Source organism: Capricornis sumatraensis, chromosome 7 (assembly GCF_032405125.1).
Source record: "Capricornis sumatraensis isolate serow.1 chromosome 7, serow.2, whole genome shotgun sequence".
Classification (NCBI taxonomy): domain Eukaryota; kingdom Metazoa; phylum Chordata; class Mammalia; order Artiodactyla; family Bovidae; genus Capricornis; species Capricornis sumatraensis.
The window spans coordinates 107,140,540-107,160,076 of record NC_091075.1 but is presented as its reverse complement, the minus strand read 5'-3'; the positions used below and the strand labels follow the sequence as shown (position 1 = coordinate 107,160,076).

Here is a 19,537-nt window from a genome sequence, read left to right as displayed (position 1 = left end):
AAATTAACTCCCGTAAGCCCTCTAAATGTTTAGAAAATGACGTGATAAAAACAAATGCTTTCTAGTCTGACCAAGTTATTTTTTGACTTCTCACATTTGGTACTATTTCCCATACGAGAGTATTTTAAGTACAATAATTTTCGCTGCTACAGAATTAGAACTTGGGATAAGAATATATTTTATTTTGTCATAGAAGTTCTACCAAAATATACTTTTTTCTTAACTTAAAAATACGGCTTTGGAAGGCAAAATTCGAGTTGTTACAATTCATTACATGTTTTACAAACAACTATGAAAGGAAAGAGATCAACAGAATGGACTCAACTGTTAAATAAAAAAATGTTCATTTTAAAAGCTTGACCTTGTCCTTCAATAACTTCAGGGTGGGGTTCTTGCTGATTTTCTTGTTGAAGATGACCAGGAGTTCCTCTTCAGATTTGTGATGTTCATTCGTCACCGCATAATACTGAGCTAAAACCTTCACAAAGAAAAACAGTGGTCAAATACGTATTTGTCCGGAAAATTTACCCTCTGTGTGAGTTCTCTGGCTCCCAGCACAGCAGACAGTGACAAATGAAAGAACCCAGGTGCTGGTTACATGGGGGTGTCCTGCTTGTGGCAATTCACACAGCTGCACACGTGTGACACCAGGTAAAAAAAAAATTACAAAGAGGGAAGAAAACACTGTCCTGGAAAAATCAAAAGACAGTAACATGTCTAGAGCAGTGGTTTTCAGATTTAACGCTGACGCTGCTCCGGCTGAGACGTGGACTGGGGTGACTCCATCCCCACCCGCACCCTGAAGGGCTAAAAAGGAGAAGCTTGAACGTCACTGAGACATACACACACCTTTGTTTACAGTGTGTACACACACACAAGTTTACAGTGTTTCAGATGTAGAAAAACAGAACAAAACTATACATTTTAAAATAAAGAACTGATTCTCCCCAGCATTATATACCTGATTCACACCCTTCATACCTTTTTCCTTAGCTTCTTGATTGTTATTTCGTTGTCTGGGGACTGCTTCAGAACTGCTTTAATAGTTCCCTTCCAGTTGAATTTACCTACAATATAGAAAATAATATGTAAAATACTGTGTTTTGTGGTACTACCAAAAGGGTTAAGAAACAACAGCTGTGTGTGAGAGATCCAGTCTCCCTACACCCCAGTCAACATTTGGTAGTGGTACGACGTTTGTAGAGCAAGTTTTTGGCCTCGATGAGGCCTCATTTCTGCACCACCTGTTTGCTACACAGGAAATGAACAAGGCCAGAATGAACAGGATGCCACAGCTCTGTGTAGCAGGCACCTGACCTGTCCAATCACAGTGGCCGAGAGGCACTGACTATCGCCTACAATACTCATTCTCAGAGTGAGCAGAAAAACTAAGTGTCATTAGGTACCACCATCCTACAAATTCCTGTAGAAAGACATGAGTTATGTCTAATGAACTCAAGATTTACTAAGGATCTGCTGAGATCAAGGGGCTGTCTAAACACAGTAAGCAAAGCAAAGACTGTCAGTAGGCTACGACTCATCTAGGGAACCTTTGCTTCTGGGAAGATGAAGACGAGTATACAGAAGGTACATAGTTCTGATGAAAGAAATCAAAGATTTAAAGCAACAGACATGCCATGTTCATGGCTTGGAAGACAACACAGTAAATAAAGTGATCAATTCTCCCCAAATTGATCCAAGTCCTCTATCATCACAGCAAGACCTTTTATAGATGTAGGCAAGATTATTATAAATCTTCTAATTTTGCAAAAGAATAAAGTGAGAATAAGCCTACCCCTTTTCAAGACTTTGGATATACCTACTCTAGTCAAGAGTGTGTGGTGGACGGACGGACACACACAATGAGAGAGAACCCAGAATAGACCCACACCGATACTGGAGAAAGGCCCTTCACTGAGAGAAAAGACAGCCTTTTTAAATGGTGTGGACCAACCAGACACTGATGAGCAAAGAAATAAACCTTCAACCAAGTTTCATATCTCATAAAAATTAACTCAAAATGGATCATGGACTTGAGTGTAAAATATGCAACTATAGGACCTTTAAGAAAAAAACAGAAGAAAAAAGAAAAAAACCTCCATGGATTTAAGGCTGGCAAAGAGTTCTTAGATGACTTTAGAAGTATCATCTCTTAAAGGAAAAACTGACAAATGAGGCTTCATCAAGACCAAAAACTTGATCTACAAATGCAGCACCACCAGCAAATGCTGACTAGGGTGCAGGGAGACTGGATCTCTCACACGCTGCTGGTGGGAATCCAGCATGGTGCAGCTACTCTTGAAAAACCTGTTTCTTAAAACACCAAACATGCAAGTAATGTGCCACACAGCTGCTGCACCCGCTGAACACTTCTTCCAGAAAACACGACGCAGGAAAACCTCTACATGAGGGCTTACAGCCACTTTATTCATCAGGACCACGAACCGGAAATAACCCAGCTGTCCGTCAACAGATGACAGATAACCAAGCCGTGGGACACTCACCCCACAGACCACTGCTCACAGTGCAGAGGAATGGACTGCTGAGATGCGCAGCAACCTGGATGAATCTCCCTAGAATAAGGCTGGGTGAAAAGGGCCAGTCTCAAAAGGTTACACAGTGCGAAGTCAAAGTCGCTCAGCAGTGTCCGACTCTTTGCAACATGATGGACTATACGGTCCATGGAATTCTCCAGGCCAAAATACTGGAGTGGGTAGCCTTTCCCTTCTCCATGGGATCTTCCCAACCCAGGGATGGAACTGGGGTCTCATGCATTGCAGGCGGATTCTTTACCAACTGAGCTATCAGGGAAGCCCATTACACAGTAAATGATGCCATTTATGTCACATCCGGAAACAACACAATTCCAAAATGGAGAGGAAAACGGAGAGGTACATGGAAGTAAGGGATAGGCTGACCTCTGGGGTAGAGGGGGCGAGAGGAGAGTGGGTATGGCTATAAGAGGGCAGTGGGAGCATTCCCTTCGGGGACAGGAATGTTTGTCTAATGTCTGTCTCTTGACTGTTTAAGGTCAACACCCAGGGAAGTTTTGTCCTACAGATGTGGGCGGTCTCAGCCTCAGAGGAGGCCACAGAAGGATCCTTGAAGTCTAATTATTTCTTAAAAATGCACATGAATCTACAATTATCTCAGAACTGAAAAAAAAAACTTCACATGTACAAAATTATAAACTAAGTAATCTAACTACACTTGGGCAGTTACTGAACTTCCCGTAAATAAAATCTCAAATCCCATCTGGGTGCTCGGGCGTGTTCTTAGTGGCAGCCCTGGGGAGTGTTCCCGGTCTGAGCAGTGGGAACAGCTCTGTGGAGAAGACAGTATTTAACAGGAGCTCTGGACTTCCCAGGTGGCTCAGCTGGTAAAGAATCAGCCTGCGATGTGGGAGACCTGGGTTCAATCCCTGAGTAAGATCCCCTGGAGAAGGGACAGGCTACCCACTCCAGTATTCCTGGGTTTCACTTATGGCTCGACTGATAAAGAATTTGCCTGCAATGTGGGAGACCTGGGTTCAATCCCTGGGTTGGGAAGATCCCTTGGAGAAGGGAAAGGCTACCCACTCCAGTATTCTGGCCTGGAGAATTCCATGGACTGTAATAGTCCATGGGGTCGCAAAGAGTCAGACAAGACTGAGCAACTTATACTTTCACTTTGGAGTTTGACAAGTACACATTCTGGCTGAAAGAGATGGTGGCCGTGGGGCTCCAAGCAAGGGGACACCAGGGACAGACCCAGAGACAGAAGGAGGAGTCAAGCCTGTTCCTGTACCTTGGACCTCAGGGTACATCTATGGGAGTGATGAGAGGCAGGGACAAGAGGCAGGGACAGAAAGGGGCTTATTTAAGCTCCAAAGACAATACACGTCTCCAATTTAGACGGCTCTACATTCTATCCTTAAAGCTGGAGAGACCCTTGTGAGACTGACTAAGTGCTCACTATTACTCTGAAGTCACACCTTGGAGTATGGGTTTTGCTTCAGACTCTTTTCCCTGCATCCAGAGGGCACGACCCACCCGACGGGCCCAACCCTCCCCCTTCTCCCCCAACCTAGAGAGGGCAGAGCTGCAAAGCACAGCAGCCATACCTTTAGCAGGAGCCTCATGGTTTTCCGGTTCTCCATCCTCGGAATTTTCTGGGAGCTTAATCTTTTTCTTCTTAGAATCTGCTTCAACTAAGTCATTAGGAAGATTAAAAAAGAAAAAAAACCAGATTTCACATTTATAACAGCACCTACTATTTAATGAGAGCCCTACAGGGCCAAGGCCCTGAAAACAAAACACCCATCACCTTGCTCATGCCCCCAGGCACCCCAGCCCCGAGGTTTCTCCTCCAAAGCAGATGACAAAACGGGCAGTTGAGAGGTGGTGTCGCCTGCCCTGGACTAAGCCCAGGCTGGCCTTATGCTTTTTGCCGCAAGTGGTTTCAAACAGCAAGGTCTGACACATTTTTATCCATCCCCAACTCACCGCTCAAACATTCTTTAACAAACCCTTGGAGAGTAACTGAGCCACAAACCTTCCGAGTGCTTGCGCTTTCTTTTCCCTGGACCAGCATCTGCCTGCTCCCCGACCTCAGCGCCTCCATCCACCGCCCCATCCTGGGCGCGCACGGCCTTGCTCTTCTTCCTCTGGCTGTTCGTCCCCAAGGAGCCGTCAGCCGCCTCCTGCTCGGCCTCCTGTGCCGCTTTGCGCTTTTTAGGCTTCTGACTCTTTGTGTTCTCCTGGTGGTTTTCTAGTCTTAGTTCTTTCTTTTCTTTTTTCCTATTCTTCTGCCGTTCTGCCTTCCTTTCTCTCTTATTCTTCTTGGCCTCTGCTGGCTCTTCCGGGCTGCTGTTTGCTTTGGAGGGCGGGCCCTCGGTGTTCTCTGCACATGGCTTGGTCACTGGCTCTGGTGGCTGCTGATCTGGCCCCTTACCGACGGGTTCCTTATTATTAAGCAAAACCAAGACACACATAAATACTCATTCCAAACATATATCATTGTGTGTATCTACTGAATAAATTCCTCTAAGGAAACTATTACTTACCATTTTATAACTATGACCCTCACCCCAGCCCCATAGCTCACATGTAGTAAATACACAAAATGAGAAAAACTACCCCCAGCCCACATTCCTCTCTGCCTTTAACAGATATTTTCATTCCACTGGAAAAATGAAGGATCTGTATGTCACGGAAAAGTCAGACCTTTAATTCTGGCTCACTAGCCACCTGTTAGATAGAAGACAGGCATGTAGGTGTGGCAGAAACCACCAAATTTATGCATCTGCAGGCCTGGGTTCAAGTTCCAGCTCTATTCACTAGCCAGGTGACTCAGAGCAAGTATTTATCTGCTCCAAACCTATTTCCTCATCTATAAAAAAAACCTACCTAATACAGTTTGAAAGAAAGTGAAAGTAAAGTCGCTCAGTTGTGTCTGACTCTTTGCAACCCTGTAGACTGTAGCCTACCAGGCTCCGTCCATGGAATTTTCCAGGCAAGAATACTGGAGTGGGTTACCATTTCCTACTCTAGGGGATCTTCCCGACCCAGGGATCAAACCCAGGTCTCCCGCATTGGAGGCAGACACTTTAACCTCTGAGCCACCAGGGAAGTTTATGTACAAATAAAATGAGAAAAGCTAAGCTTGAGAAAGCAGCTGGATGTACAGGAAGAGTTTTGTAAACTCCTGAGTACTAGACAGAGGTGCCCTTATCACCATCACTGTTCAGATGGATGGCTACCGAGAGGAATGTCAGGGAGGGACACCTGGGCAGAATGTCAAGAATGGTAAGTAAGGAACCATGGAAACACGTGCTGGAATAAGACAAACTTCTTATTTACTGCACCACCTGACTCAAACCGAGTGACTTCAGCACAGCCAGCCCCACTGCCTGCTACACTCTCACTATAAATATGGTGTGGCCTCCATGCCTGCCCCTTCCCAAGAGAGTACATAGAGCAATTCACTGAACTGCTCCGTGAGCCCTGATGCGTCTGCAGCTCCGGGGCCGCTGCAGGTGTCCTGCAAACCCCGGGACTCACGGTCAAGCTCCATCTCCTAAGTAACTGGCCAGGTGGCAGTCCTCCTCCTTTCAGAGGCGAGGTCACAAGGGGACCAAATGGAGGAGGACTGGCTTTCACTCCTGTACAAGCACTCTGCTGAGTTCACGAAGTCTGTAAGACCCAGTCGTAGGCTCAAAGAGTAGTATTTAGGGTATTGAGACTAAACTAAACAACTGGAGTTTTTTCAGTAAGAATTCAGAGATCAAATCATCCAGGCACATGCGGGGGAGGCAGGCGATGAGTTCAGAAAGGACTCAGGAGGAAGGGGGACCAGGACACCTCGCCCTGTCCTACAAGTTCCATCCTATGGTACAGTGTGTTGTGAGCATCAACCCACCAGGGTCTGAGCACCGCAGCCCCAGGCCTGCCCCCTTCAGCCCAGTCTCCGGCTGCTGCCCCGCCTCCACTTCCTAACCAAGTCCTCCCCCTGCATGCACCCCAGCTTCTGGGAGAGAGGGGAGACAGGAGGGAAGGAAGGAAGGAGGGAGGGAGACACACACTCACCCACCCAGCAGCCCCTCAATCAATGAGTGAACAAACTCACTCCCCATCAGCTTCCTACTCCGTTCCAGACTCTCCTCCAACGTGGTCTCCTCAGACACGATTTCACTGCCTCTGTCTTGACAGCGAGACGCTCCCCTCCTTCCCTCTCTGCCCTGTCCTCTGCCTCCCATTTCTTCCTGGCCTGTGTCACCACCCGACATCACAGCTTCAGCTCTTAGAGCAGGTGTCGGTCTCTCCTGCCAGCATACAGCTCTGGAGGGAGGGACCCAGGTCCAAGGAAGGCTGGGTCCACAGTGACCAGGAGCGCTGTGCACTGGGGCAGTGAGTGTTTCACCTGAGAAGGATACAAAGCCTCCAGCCCAGCACCCCCAGAGCCTTGGCACCATCTCCACCTCCGACTCCAGGCACATGCCGGGACGTTCACTGCCCAAAAGCAACAATAAGCTACATTTTGCAGAGCTCAGAGTTTACCACGAGCTGCTTACTGGTTATCTTATTTAATTCTTTTATATTCACAGCTTCAAAAATGAAATTGGAGAACTCTATTTTTTGGACTCTGGAGTTAAGCTAAATAACCACAAACTTTTATGACTGTTAATTAAAATAATGGAAGTGATAATGAAAGTCACTCAGTCGTGTCTGACCCTTTGCAACCCCATGGACTATACAGTCTGTAGAATTCTCCAGGCCTTTCCCTTCTCCAGGGGATCTTCCCAATCCAGGGATCGAAACCAGGTCTCCTGCATTGCAGACGGATTCTTTACCAGCTGAGCCACAAGGGAAGTCCCAAATAATGGAAATAACCTTTAAAAAAACAGGTGCCACACAAGTGCCAATTGAATGATTGGTTATAAGGTTTCAAGGGCCAATTTGTGTGTTTAGAGACAAATGCTAGATGCATGCCAAGAGAAAGTTTCATTTTTTATCCCAATTTGTGGTCAAAACCATTCTCTCTGCATAAAGCACATCAACTGCTGACAGCTGTGAGGAGAATAAAAGACCAGTTGGACCCCACTGTTGTTCTGAAACACTAATAATGTCTTCAGATGGGATATAAGCCCCAAGTAGGGGCAAAGTACAACTGAGTTAACGAGAAAAAATGTTGAATTACGGAAGCAAGGACATGCCTACAAGGTGTCACACTACAACTTTCTGCAGGTGTATTCCACATCTGGGGCCTCGTGGATCAAAACATCTTCTCGGAAGGTGGTCTACTGATGTGCTCCAAGCAACCCCTCTGGCCACCGGAAGGAAGAAAACCAGCACCGACCAAGCGCCCACGCCCTGCTGGGCACGAGCTGGGAGGCTTGTACTCCCTCATCTGCTTTAGTACTAGGACACGTCCCCTCACCCCACACCTACCAGAATACCTGGTCACCCTCTCTCGTCCTCACCCTGTTTATTTTTCCCTCCTGCCACTATCACCCTCCTGAGATGTTTTTCTGTTTTTTGTTCAGGGCCTGACACGTATTGGGCACAGTAAGTACTGGGTCTTTTCTGTTGTTGCTTAGTCGCTAAGTCACGTCCAACTCTTTTGTGACGCCATGGACTGTGTTAGCCCACCAGGCTCCTCTGTCCATGGGATTTCCCAGGCAATAATACTGGCGTGGATTGCCATGCCCTCCTCCAGGGGATCTTCCCGACCCAGGGATCAAACACAGGTCTCCCGCACCGCAGGCCGATTCTTTCCACTGAGCCATCTGGGAAGCCCCTACTTAGTCTAACGATCCACCTCTATTTAAGACAAGGAAACGAAGGCTCAGAGAGGTTAAATAAAATGTCCGAGAGCAAACGCCTGGCGAACAGCAAAGCAAGGATTCAAATTGGGTCTGTCAGAAACCCAAAGCACCTGTTCTTTTCCAATCATCCCACTACTTGGTGTCTAAGCCGATCAAGTCTAGTCAGCTGGTATTGCTATCAAACATCGGGATTGTTTGATATTGTTATCAAACATAGGGATTAAACACCTTTCTCTGCACACTAAGGAAATCTCTGCAGTGCACTCAGTGTACTCCTTCCCATTAATGAAGGCACAAAGAGGCTTTCTGAAAAAGAAGGCTGTCTTGACCTCCAAAAATAAGACATTCCCGTTTCATTTTTACTAACCACTTTTGCCACACTGCAAGTCTAGAGTGAGATCAGACTTACATTGCTGGAAGCTTCGGAAAAGATATTCCACACCTGCTCCAGGATAGATTCATTATGAACTTTTAAACTGTTCTTCATCCAATTCTGAATGGGTGAAAAAGAAAAAAGAAAAAAAACCCACTTATCCCATATGCTGACAGGTACACAGAAGCTGTCACTGAAGTGCCCATATCCCCTCCATTCAGGGAAGTCCAGTCAAATACATACCTGAAATTTTGCCCTTTTCCTGGGAACGTTGTCAAAACCACTAATTTGCTCTAACAGTTCCCTCACTTTGGGGCTGACATTGGGTCTTTTTATTAATTCATGAATTTTCTACAGAAAAGGAAGATAAAAGCAATAAACAATCGACAGATGAGTTTCATGAAAGCCAAACTACTGGGTTCACACCTCAAGTCCAGATTCTGGGTTAACGCCTATGTTTACAGATTCAACAGAGTGCTCAAAGTCCAGAGCAATTTATTGTTGCCGTTCAATTGCTAAGTCATGTCTGACTTTTTGCAACCCCATGGACTACAGCCCGCCAGGCTTTCCTCTCCTTCACTATCTCCCCAAGACTAGGGCAAGAAATAAAAGGCATCCACACTGGAAAGAAAGTAGTAAAATGATCTCTGTTCCCAGATAACATGGTCTTCTTACAGGTCAAAAACCCAAAAGATTGCACAGAAAGAATCTTTAGGACTAATTAAGTTCAGCAGTTGCAGTATACAAAAATCAACACTCAGAAATCAAGCTGCATTTCCCTACATTAAAAAAGAACAAATTGGAGAGGAAATTAATAAACAATTCAACTTATATTACTATCAAAAAGAATAAAATACTTAGGGATAAACTTAACTAACCGACGAGGTAAACTACATATATACTGACAACTAAAAAACACTGCTGAGAAAAATTAAAGAAGATACAAGGAAACGGAAAGACATCCCATGTCTAAGAACTGAAGACAATATTAAGATGTCAATACTACTTAGAGAGAGCTACAGGTTCAGATGTAACCTCTATCAAAAGATGAAACAGTTCTGGAGATGGATGATGGTGATGGTCGTACAACCCTGTGAATGTACTTGGTTGCATAAGATGCATTAATTCTTGGCTATCTAGGTTTCCCAAGAAAGCAGGTGACAGATGAAGCTCCTTGGTGAATCAGGAAGACCTTACCTGAATCCAAGCCTGCTGTTTAATATCGCCTTTGTGGGTTTTGCCTTCATATCCTTTGCCACCATACTTCTGATCTTCGCTTATGCATTTCACATGGTTTTTATAGTCATCACCCCTTAAAGTGAGAGAGTTCCACCGTTACAATGATCCCCAAATCGGAGTCTCTGTGCAAAGCTAGCATGCAGTGCACACCTACCTTCCCATCTGTGCTCTGCACGGCCACCCCATCCCTTTCACTTACTACGCTGATAACCTCCTCATCACGTCACATTTTCCTTCCTCCCAACTGTTCAAATCCCATCACCAAACTTTCCACCCATTTTTATATACAAATGTCTTAAAATCATATTGATAGGCACTATTTTTTTTAAGTCATAAGCAAATAAATTAAATAAATAAATAAAGTCATAAATAAAAAAGAATTCTCTGCAACAGGAGGGCTTTATCTTAAGTTACAAAGCCTGTAGGGTTTCCTGGTAATATATAGCGAACAATCAATAATCAGCTATAGACTAAGTTAAAAGGTGGTATAAAATGGTAGTATCAGGTCATGAGAAAGTTCTGGATCTTGGGAGTCTTGGAAAAAAAGTACACTCGATTTTGTCTTATATGATCCTTTGAAGCTCTACAGGGTCCTTGGGGAAACATTGGGAAGAGGTCAGGGGCAAAGTCCCTTAATGAGTAACAGCCCAATTTTCACCTGTTTCTGTATATCCTTCCTCCTAGGATTAGGTATGAACAAAGACTTTATCCGTTTCCGAACTTTTTTTTTTTAACCACTGCTTTAGAATGAAATTAAAAGGGACTGTTTGCAAATATCCCTCAAATGCTACAGAGGCCAGTAGGGCCCATGTGCCAAAAGCTGAACCCTCTGAAGCTGAAGGCAATCAGTGCAGGAATGAGATTAGCCAACTGCAGACAACCCTCCCTGAGAAACACTGGATGGGCAGGACCCACCCTGCCCCCTCCCCTCAGTCCTCACCTCTCCAGAGACCCCTTCACTGGAAGCACCTGCCACACTCGGGGCCAGGAGCTTCACTCCCTCCATCACCTCTGATTTTCTGGGGGAGGACCAGGTCTCTTCTCCCAGGCATCTCCACTGTGAATGAATAACTTCATTTTCTGGTCTGTAAATCCATCGCTTCCCTGTGATCAGCACACCACACCCAGAAACCCTGCTCGGCATGGTCACCTCCCTGGCTCCGGTAACGGTGCCAAGGACAGGTCAGCAAGTGCCACGGACTCATCAGATTATGACCAAACCCGCAACTCCCTTCTGAGTCTTCTCTTTGCATCACCTTTAAAGAGCAAATGGTCCTGGCAGGCTCTACATTTTTTTCTTAATTTTCTTTCCTCAAATTTGCCTCTTGCTCTTTTTTTTTTAATGCTTTGTGGAACCAACGATCCCATCACTGGTTTGGACATTTCGTACAGATCCACATGGACTTACCAGAAGTCTTTGCCGCAGTCGATGCAGGAAAGACATTCGCAGTTTCGGCAAAGAGCCACGTGCTTTTCCACTTGTACCTTCTTCACTGATTCACCACATGCATTGCATGTAAAAAATACCATTTTTAGCTAAATGATTAAATAGGTTTGTTTTTTTTTTTACCCAAGATGGGTTTTAAGCCCTGTCCTAAAAAAAAATTAAAAAGGAAAAAAGATAATTATCATTGTAACGTGAAACTTCTTTTCCAAATATATGACTCAGACAGCTAACTCTTCACATGAAAATAACACAACAGAATCAAAGCTGATTCGTAATCTACATTAACCTTTACCATCACCTAAGTAAAACTATTCAACAATATTAACACAGCTAAAACTGGTTGAGTGTGTGCTCACCACGCGCTGGGCTTTATTCTAAAAGCTTTAGGTGTATGGACTTCATTAACCCTCACAGCAACCCTATGAGGGAAGGACTATCATTGTTCACAATTTACACTTGGTATCGGGACTCAGACTAAGGAAACTGTCCCAAGTCACGCAGTAGCAGAACCAGGATTTAAACTTGGCAGGTTGGCTCTAGAGATGAAGTTTGGGGACGTCATGTGCAATATCCTACTTTTCCGAAAACTTTAAGTGCACACATGCAGTCTCTTTCTCTCTACTGCCTCTAGGTGAGCACTTAAAAGTACTCCAAGTCCCCAAATACAATAAGAACACAGCCAAAGGGGAATCACGGAAAGTTTAGAGAGTGGAGAAGAGGCCTGAAAATCATTACTATAAGCACAAACAGCACTCATACAGGCATAACCATGTATCCACAGGTGTTAAAAATGCAGATGTGCACCTCAGTTTCAGTGGATGAGAGCAGGCGTGGTCCCCTGTTGGATCAATCAGAAACCACGGAGCCCTTCCAGGTGTCCCAATGCTGGGTGCGCAACTACTGGAGTGGGCTCCCAAACCCAGGCATCTGGAGCACTGCCCCATGATTCAGTGGGTCCACACCTACACATAACTACTGTTTAAAAAGTTCATGGAGGTGCTACTGCCCTCAACAAAACACAAATTCATTTACAAGTGTGCCAGAAATCACTGTAACTTTCGAAGATTCAGTTCAGTTGCTCAGTCGTGTCCGACTCTTTGCAACCACACGGACTGCAGCACACCAGGCTTCCCTGTCCATCACCAACTCCTAGAGCTTGCTCAAACTCATGTCCATCGAGTAGGTGATACCATCTAATCATCTCATTCTCTGTCACCCCCTTCTGCTCCCGCCTTCAATCTTTCCCAGCATCAAGGTCTTTTTCTATAAGTCAGTTCTTCGCATCAGGTGGCCAAAGGATTGGAGCTTCAGCATCAATCCTTCCAATGAATATTCAGGAGTGATTTCCTTTAGGATTGACTGGTTTGATCTCCCTGCAGTCCAAGAGACTCTCAAGAGTCTTCTTCAACACCACAGTTCAAAAGCATCAGTTCTTCAGCACTCAGCTTTCTTTACAGTCCAACTCTCACATCCATATATGATGACTGGAAAAACCATAGCTTTGACTGGAAGGACCTTTGTTAGCAAAGTAATGTCTCTGCTTTTTAATATGCTGTCTAGGTTGGTTATAGCTTTTCTTTCAAAGAGCAAGCATCTTTTAATTTCATGGCTGCAGTCACCATCGGCAGAGATTTTGGAGCCAAGAAAAAAGTCTGTCACTGTTTCCACTATTTTCCCATCTATTTGCCATGAAGTGATGGGATTCAATGCCATGATCTTAGTTATTTGAATGTTGAGCTTTAAGCCAGCCTTTTCACTTTCCTGTTTCACCTTCATCAAGAGGCTCTTCAGTTCCTCTTCAGTTTCTGCCTTAAGGATGGTGTCAGCTGCATATCTGAGATTATTGATATTTCTCCCAGCAATCTTGATTCCAGCTTGTGCTTCATCCAGTGCACCATTTTGCATGATGTACTCTGCATATAAGTTAAATAAGCAGGGTGACAATATACAGCCTCATCATATAACCTTCCCAATTTAGAACCAGTCCATTGTTCCATGTCTGGTTCTAACTGTTGCTTCTTGACCTGCATATAGGTTTCTCAAGAGGCAGGTTAGGTGGTCTGGTACTCCCATCTCTTTAAGAATTTTCCAGTTTGATGTGATCCACACATTCAAAGACTTGGCATAGTCAATAAAGCAGAAGTAGATGTTTTTCTGGAACTCTCTTGCTTTTTCAATGATCCAAAGGATGTGGGCAATTTGATCTCTGGTTCCTCTGCCTTTTCTAAATCCAGCTGGAACATTTGGAAGTTCTCAGTTCACATATTGTCAAAGATGTGTTTGGAGAATTTTGCGCATTGCTTTACTGGCGTGTGAGATGAGTAGAATTGTGCAGTAGCTTGAGCATTCTTTGGCATTGCCTTTCTTTGGGATTGGAATAAAAACTGACTTTTCCCAGTCCCGTAGCCACTGCTGAGTTTTCCAAATTTGCTGGCAATTGAGTACAGCACTTTCATAGCATCATCTTTTAGCATTTGAAATAGCTCAGCTGGAATTCCATCACCTCCATTAGCTTTGTTCTTAGTGATGCTTCCTAAGGCCCACTTGACTTCGCATTCCAGGATGTCTGGTTCTAGGTGAGTGATCACACCATAGTGGCTATCTGGGTCATTAAGACCTTGATATTTTTAATCACTAGATTGTCATTTTACATTATAAATAACTTTCAGAGCAAAAATACTGAGAACAAATGTTTAACCCAGCATGTTCTTTCTCATCACGAAGGTAAGGGTCAAGTACACTGTTCAGGTTAAGACTTCATCTGAGACTCCTCTGGCACAAATGAGAGACTACTCCTGGTTCATGGAAAATTCTCATGCACGAGATCACCATCTCTCCTGTACTCCCACCTTCTGAGTCACCGCTAGAGAGGACAAACCTAAGAAAGGAGCAGGGCTATTCCCCTCCATTCAGCCTCAAATGAAAATGTACATCCTGGCTGCAACTCCAGGGTTTACAGAGGCTCAGCTGGTCTCTCTTGGAGGTTCTCTTGCCCTGCAGTTTGATTAATGTGCTTATAAAACGTGGGCCCCTGACCCAGAGACCCCCTTCTTCAGCCCTCCATCAGGGTTACATGGGGTCAGTTACAGCCGAACAGCAAATCCAAAGGAAAGAAAGCCTGACTGTTCTGGGATGTGCACCAACCAAGAGCATCTTCTCACCTGGTTACGGTGAAAGACGTATGAAACAGTCACAGGTCCGGGGGAGCTGGTCTCACGTGGACTGTGACCCACTCCCCCAAAGCCAGCATTCTGCTCTCAGCAAAAGGATGACCAGGTTGCTGGCAGGCAACAAAAGCAGCCGGGCTTCCCCAGTGGCTCAATGGTAAAGAATCCGCCTGCAAAGCAGCTTCGGTCCCTGGGTCAGGAAGATGCCCTGAAGAAGGAAATGGCTAACCCACTCCAGTATTCTTACCTGGAGAATTCCATGGACAGAGAAGCCTGTCGGGGTACAGTCCATGGAGTTGCAAAAGAGTTGGCAGACTACTGAACACGCATGCATACAAGGGCATTTTGGTCTCAAAACGAGAGTAAACCATAGTCAGCGAGAGATGGACTGCCCCCTTACACACAGGGGGAAGCAGCTGGGACAAACTCAATTACCTGCTGACAATGTTGAAAGTACTTTCACAGTGAGATTCGACCATGAAAAGAATAACCCCCTCAAACTGCAGCTACGGCCTACAGCTTTCCAACCTTTATTTTTGAGGTCTATTCCGTATCTTGTTTGAGGCAGAGAGGGGAGGGGAGGAAGGCTTTGCCAAACTTTGAGATCCAGTTGAGAGATGCAGCCTGTCATGGAAGGTCAGTAATTAAAAGTCCTGAGAAGGACGGCTGGAGACAAAATTTCCCTACTGAATGAAGCCAGTGATGTGGACAAAAAATGGTGCTCAGCATATTTGTGCAAAACATGTCTTCTCTCTAGTGATTAGACACACACAGCATAAACATCAGTTCAGGAAAGAATTAGATTTGGGTCACATGTAGATTGGAAAGATACCTCTCCAATCGTTTTCATTTGGTCTTTTGTGGCATATGTTCACATTCAGAAATCTGTTGGGATTTTTTTCAAAGATAGAATGGGTAGCTTGCACAGTAAGCTGGAACTCATACTCCTAGGGCCTTCCTCTGGAGTTCTAGAGCCACAGCTGCATACTGAGCCTTGATCTACACCGGGCAGTGTGGCTGCCTGCTTGCTAAGGAGATAAGCTCTGAAAGGAGCTTACCCGTCCCTCTTCACCCAGCCCTCCAGGGAAGTATCTTTCTTTTGCACATAAACACTGATATGTGTGTCTGCGGTGGGAGGAAGGGGCTACAAACAACGGTAAGATCAAAACCATCCAAACTGCACAGCAGACTCAAGTGTGGCAAATCCTAGTGCAGGTTTGACAATTTCAGAAGTGGACATCTTACAAACTTACAAAAAGACACACCTGTGAAAATGCAGCCCCTCCAAATGAAAACAGCAAGCACCTCCTACACACAAAAGACAACTCATTCAAACTTCACAGGACTCAATAAATGTGAAAGAAATTTAAACAGTCACATTTTCAAATGATGTTTTGGTAAATTTGTAACATTTGGACTTCACAAGTTAGAAAAGCTAAAACCATGTTCCATTAAGACTTTCATGACACCTATATACCCGGCTAAGGGCCCTGTTAAGTCATGACTGTTCATTTAAAAATATTACAACCGTAAGTCTTTTATTCTTAAGCTAGGCCACACTGGACAAGGAGACCACCCATGTCACAGCAGAGGATGATGGGTATTGAACACCAGTGCTGACCTGATGGGTAGCAGACAGCATCCCTAGCAGCTGGGAACGAGTGAAGCAATTCAGGGACCTCAGTCTCCTCTTATCAACCTGGTGGCCACCTTCCGTTGACCTGGGCCTGGACTCAGGGCCAGAGGATCTGAGCTGGAATCTGCATCTGCCAATTAAAAACTAAATGACCTGATACCTAAGCTTCTCAGGATCTGTTTATCTATAAAATGGGTCTAATACCATACAGTATTGTGTGGAAAATTAAAGATACCAGATTTGAAAGACAAATCCTTACTTAATGGTAAAATTTCTTGTGGTCTATTTACTTGCAAATCAGTGATATTTCTCCCAGTCCCCTCCAAACACTGCTTCTTTAAATATGACCCTCAATCTACCCATCTTATCTTCATAAACTCACCCGTCTCTGCTGACTCCCCATCCCCTGGGTGCCTAAACTTCCATCCTGTTCCCTGATAACATGAACTCAAATTGGTTCTGGGATTGTGAAGTGAACGTGTAAATCGCTCAGTCGTGTCTGACTCTGCGATCCCATAGGCAGTAGCCCGCCAAGCTCCTCTGTCTGTGGAATTCTCCAGGCCAGAAGACTGGAGTGGGTTGTCATTCCCTTCTCCAGGGGATCTTCCTGACCAAGGAATCCAACCCGGGTCTTCTGCATTACAGGCAAATTCTTTCCCATCTGAGTCACCAGGGAAGCTTGTATTTGCAGTGATTTATTTATTTATTTTTTCAGTTCAGTTCAGTTGCTCAGTCGTGTCCGACTCTTTGCGACCCCATGAATCACAGCAAGCCAGGCCTCCCTGTTCATCACCAACTCCCGGAGTTCACTCAGACTCACATCCATTGAGTCCGTGATACCATCCAGCCATCTCATCCTCTGTCGTTCCCTTCTCCTCCTGCCCCCAATCCCTCCCAGCATTAGAGTCTTTTCCAATGAGTCAACTCTTTGCATGAGGTGGCCAAAGTACTGGACTTTTAGCTTTAGCATCATTCCTTCCAAAGAAATCCCAGGGCTGATCTCCTTGCAGTCCAAGGGACTCTCAAGAGCCTTCTCCAACACCACAGTTCAAAAGCATCAATTCTTCGGCGCTCAGCCTTCTTCACAGTCCAACTCTCACATCCGTACATAACCACAGGAAAAACCATAGCCTTGACTAGATGGACCTTAGTCAGCAAAGTAATGTCTCTGCTTTTGAATATGCTATCTAGGTTGGTCATAACTTTTCTTCCAAGGAGTAAGCAGTTTTTAATTTCATGGCTGCAATCACCATCTGCAGTGATCTTGGAGCCCCAAAAAATTAAGTCTGACACTGTTTCCACTGTTTCCCCATCTATTTCCCATGAAGTGATGGGACCAGATGCCATGATCTTTGTTTTCCAAATGTTGAGCTTTAAGCCAACTTTTTCACTCTCCTCTTTCACTTTCATCAAGAGGCGTTTTAGTTCCTCTTCACTTTCTGCCATAAGGGTGGTGTCATCTGCCTATCTGAGGTTATTGATATTTCTCCCGGCAATCTTGATTCCAGCTTGTGCTTCTTCCAGCCCAGCATTTCTCATGATGTACTCTGCATATAAGTTAAATAAGCAGGGTGACAATATACAGCCTTGACGTACTCCTTTCCCTGTTTGGAACCAGTCTGTTGTTCCATGTCCAGTTCTAACTGTTGCTTCCTGACCTGCATACAGATTTCTCAAGAAGCAGGTCAGGTGGTCTGGTATTCCCATCTCTTTCAGAATTTTCCACAGTTTATTGTGATCCACACAGTCAAAGGCTTTGGCATAGTCAATAAAGCAGAAATAGATGTTTTTCTGGAGCTCTCTTGCTTTTTCCATGATCCAGCGGATGTTGGCAATTTTTTAACCTTCCTCTTTACACATTTTTGTATTGTCTTACTATTCTTAAAAAACAATTCCTTCACAAACATACACACACAGACCTAAATCCCACTGACACCATCACCACCAAAACTGCCCACTTTAAGGGCCAAGCTGTCAACAGCCTCCAGTGAGCCCTGAGACCTGAAGCAAGTCATTGACCCCTAGGGACTTAAGTTCTCCAGGCTGTGAAACAATCCATCAGGCCAACTAGGCTAGCCCCGACCTCCTCCCAAGAGGAAAACTCCAAGAAACCAGGGGCATGGTGAAAGGGACACACTTTACACTGTACACCATGACGCCGAAGCTCCTGACTGTAGGGTATATAGTCAGGCAGGATCTCTTCCTTGCTCTGCAAAGACTCTCAAGGAAGGCACATCCATCTCCACTTGACAGATGAGCCAAGGCTCACAGAAGCTGAGCGGTGTCTCTCGAACCCCAAGTTCCAGTCTCACACCCTCCCCACATACTACATCAACAGCAGTGGTTTAAACAGCATCTATTCACTGGTGTAATAACTACCTGTGGAAGCCGACACGTCAGGCACTACGTTAGGCACTGGGGGGACTGGAGGTGCTGTGTGTATAAGTCCCAGGTAGGCACTCTGCAAGAACAGTAGGCTTGCAAGCATCAAACCCCACCTCGCGCCTCTAACCTCTCCACAAAGGCAGGGGCTGCAGCAAATCCGGACATTGACGGATCATCTACTATGTGCCAAGCCCTGGCTCCTGTAATACTCACAAGAATCCTCTGAGTTCGGTAGGTTCTATTATTATCCTCTTTTGACAGACCAGGCACAAAGGGGTTCAGTAACTGTCAGCAAGCTACACGTGCAGTTGGTGGCAAACCTGGATTCACAACGCAGCTACTCCCGGCCCTAAAGCCCCGCGCTCTCAACCACTATGCCCTAAGGGCCTCCTCCTTAGGGATCGAGCTCCCCAAGACTCAAAGAAGGCAAGCGCCTCGATCCCAACATGCAGCAAGCCTGCACAACGCAGTCCAGTGGGGGAACCAACCAACCATCCCGGCTGGATCCCCCTCTGCGGGGTTCCCGGCACCGACTTTTCCATTTTAAAATCCGGAGGAACTGGTCATTCTAACTCCAGGACTTCTTCCATTTCCCCCAGAGCACGAATGAAACTTGAATGCACTTCTTTCTTCCATGCGTTTAAGCCAAAGGAAAGACTCTCTAACGGTGGAAACGCAGGCAACGGCCACAGTGCGCCCACCCTACCCCATTCCACCCCCCGCCCCAGAGCCTGAGCTCCAGCCTCCCAGGTAGGACCTCTGAGCCACCGCCCCTCACCTCTCAGCCAGCGCCCGCCAACGGTTTCAACCCGCCCGGAGAGGAGCACGTGGAATCGCGGCTTCCCGCAAGGCTCAATAACCTGCACCTCCCTCCAGGGCTTCCGCGCGCAGAATTCGCTTCGGAGGCGCCCGGCGACCACACCTCCTGGCGGAAGTGAGGCAACCGGAAGTCAGAGGGCGGGTGCCGCCGGCCCAATGCTGTCGG

At 45.7% G+C, this 19,537-nt stretch overlaps 1 protein-coding gene across 1 annotated transcript; it reads right to left on the bottom strand.

The window, feature by feature from the left end:
• Positions 1 to 248: 248 nt before the first annotated feature.
• LYAR (Ly1 antibody reactive) lies at positions 249 to 19,445 on the bottom strand. The gene is made up of 9 exons (XM_068975459.1): positions 19,331 to 19,445; positions 11,326 to 11,511; positions 9,876 to 9,990; positions 8,922 to 9,029; positions 8,715 to 8,798; positions 4,534 to 4,942; positions 4,103 to 4,189; positions 982 to 1,067; positions 249 to 478 (listed from the first exon to the last, which is right to left on the bottom strand). The coding sequence occupies exons 2-9, from the start codon at positions 11,445 to 11,447 to the stop codon at positions 344 to 346; spliced, it is 1,146 nt and encodes a 381-aa protein (XP_068831560.1). The 5' UTR covers positions 11,448 to 11,511; positions 19,331 to 19,445; the 3' UTR covers positions 249 to 343.
• Positions 19,446 to 19,537: the final 92 nt, after the last annotated feature.

What these genes read in the sequence shown, in the direction of transcription:
- LYAR (XM_068975459.1), bottom strand. Translation starts at nt 11,447, where the DNA reads ATGGTATTTTTTACATGCAATGCATGTGGTGAATCAGTGAAGAAGGTA. An exon ending in AACAGCAGGCTTGGATTCAG is followed by an intron (nt 9,030 to 9,875) that starts GTAAGGTCTTCC and finishes CCTTTTCTGTAG; the next exon opens with AAAATTCATGAATTAATAAA. An exon ending in TCAAGAAGCTAAGGAAAAAG is followed by an intron (nt 479 to 981) that starts GTATGAAGGGTG and finishes TTCTTTGTGAAG; the next exon opens with GTTTTAGCTCAGTATTATGC.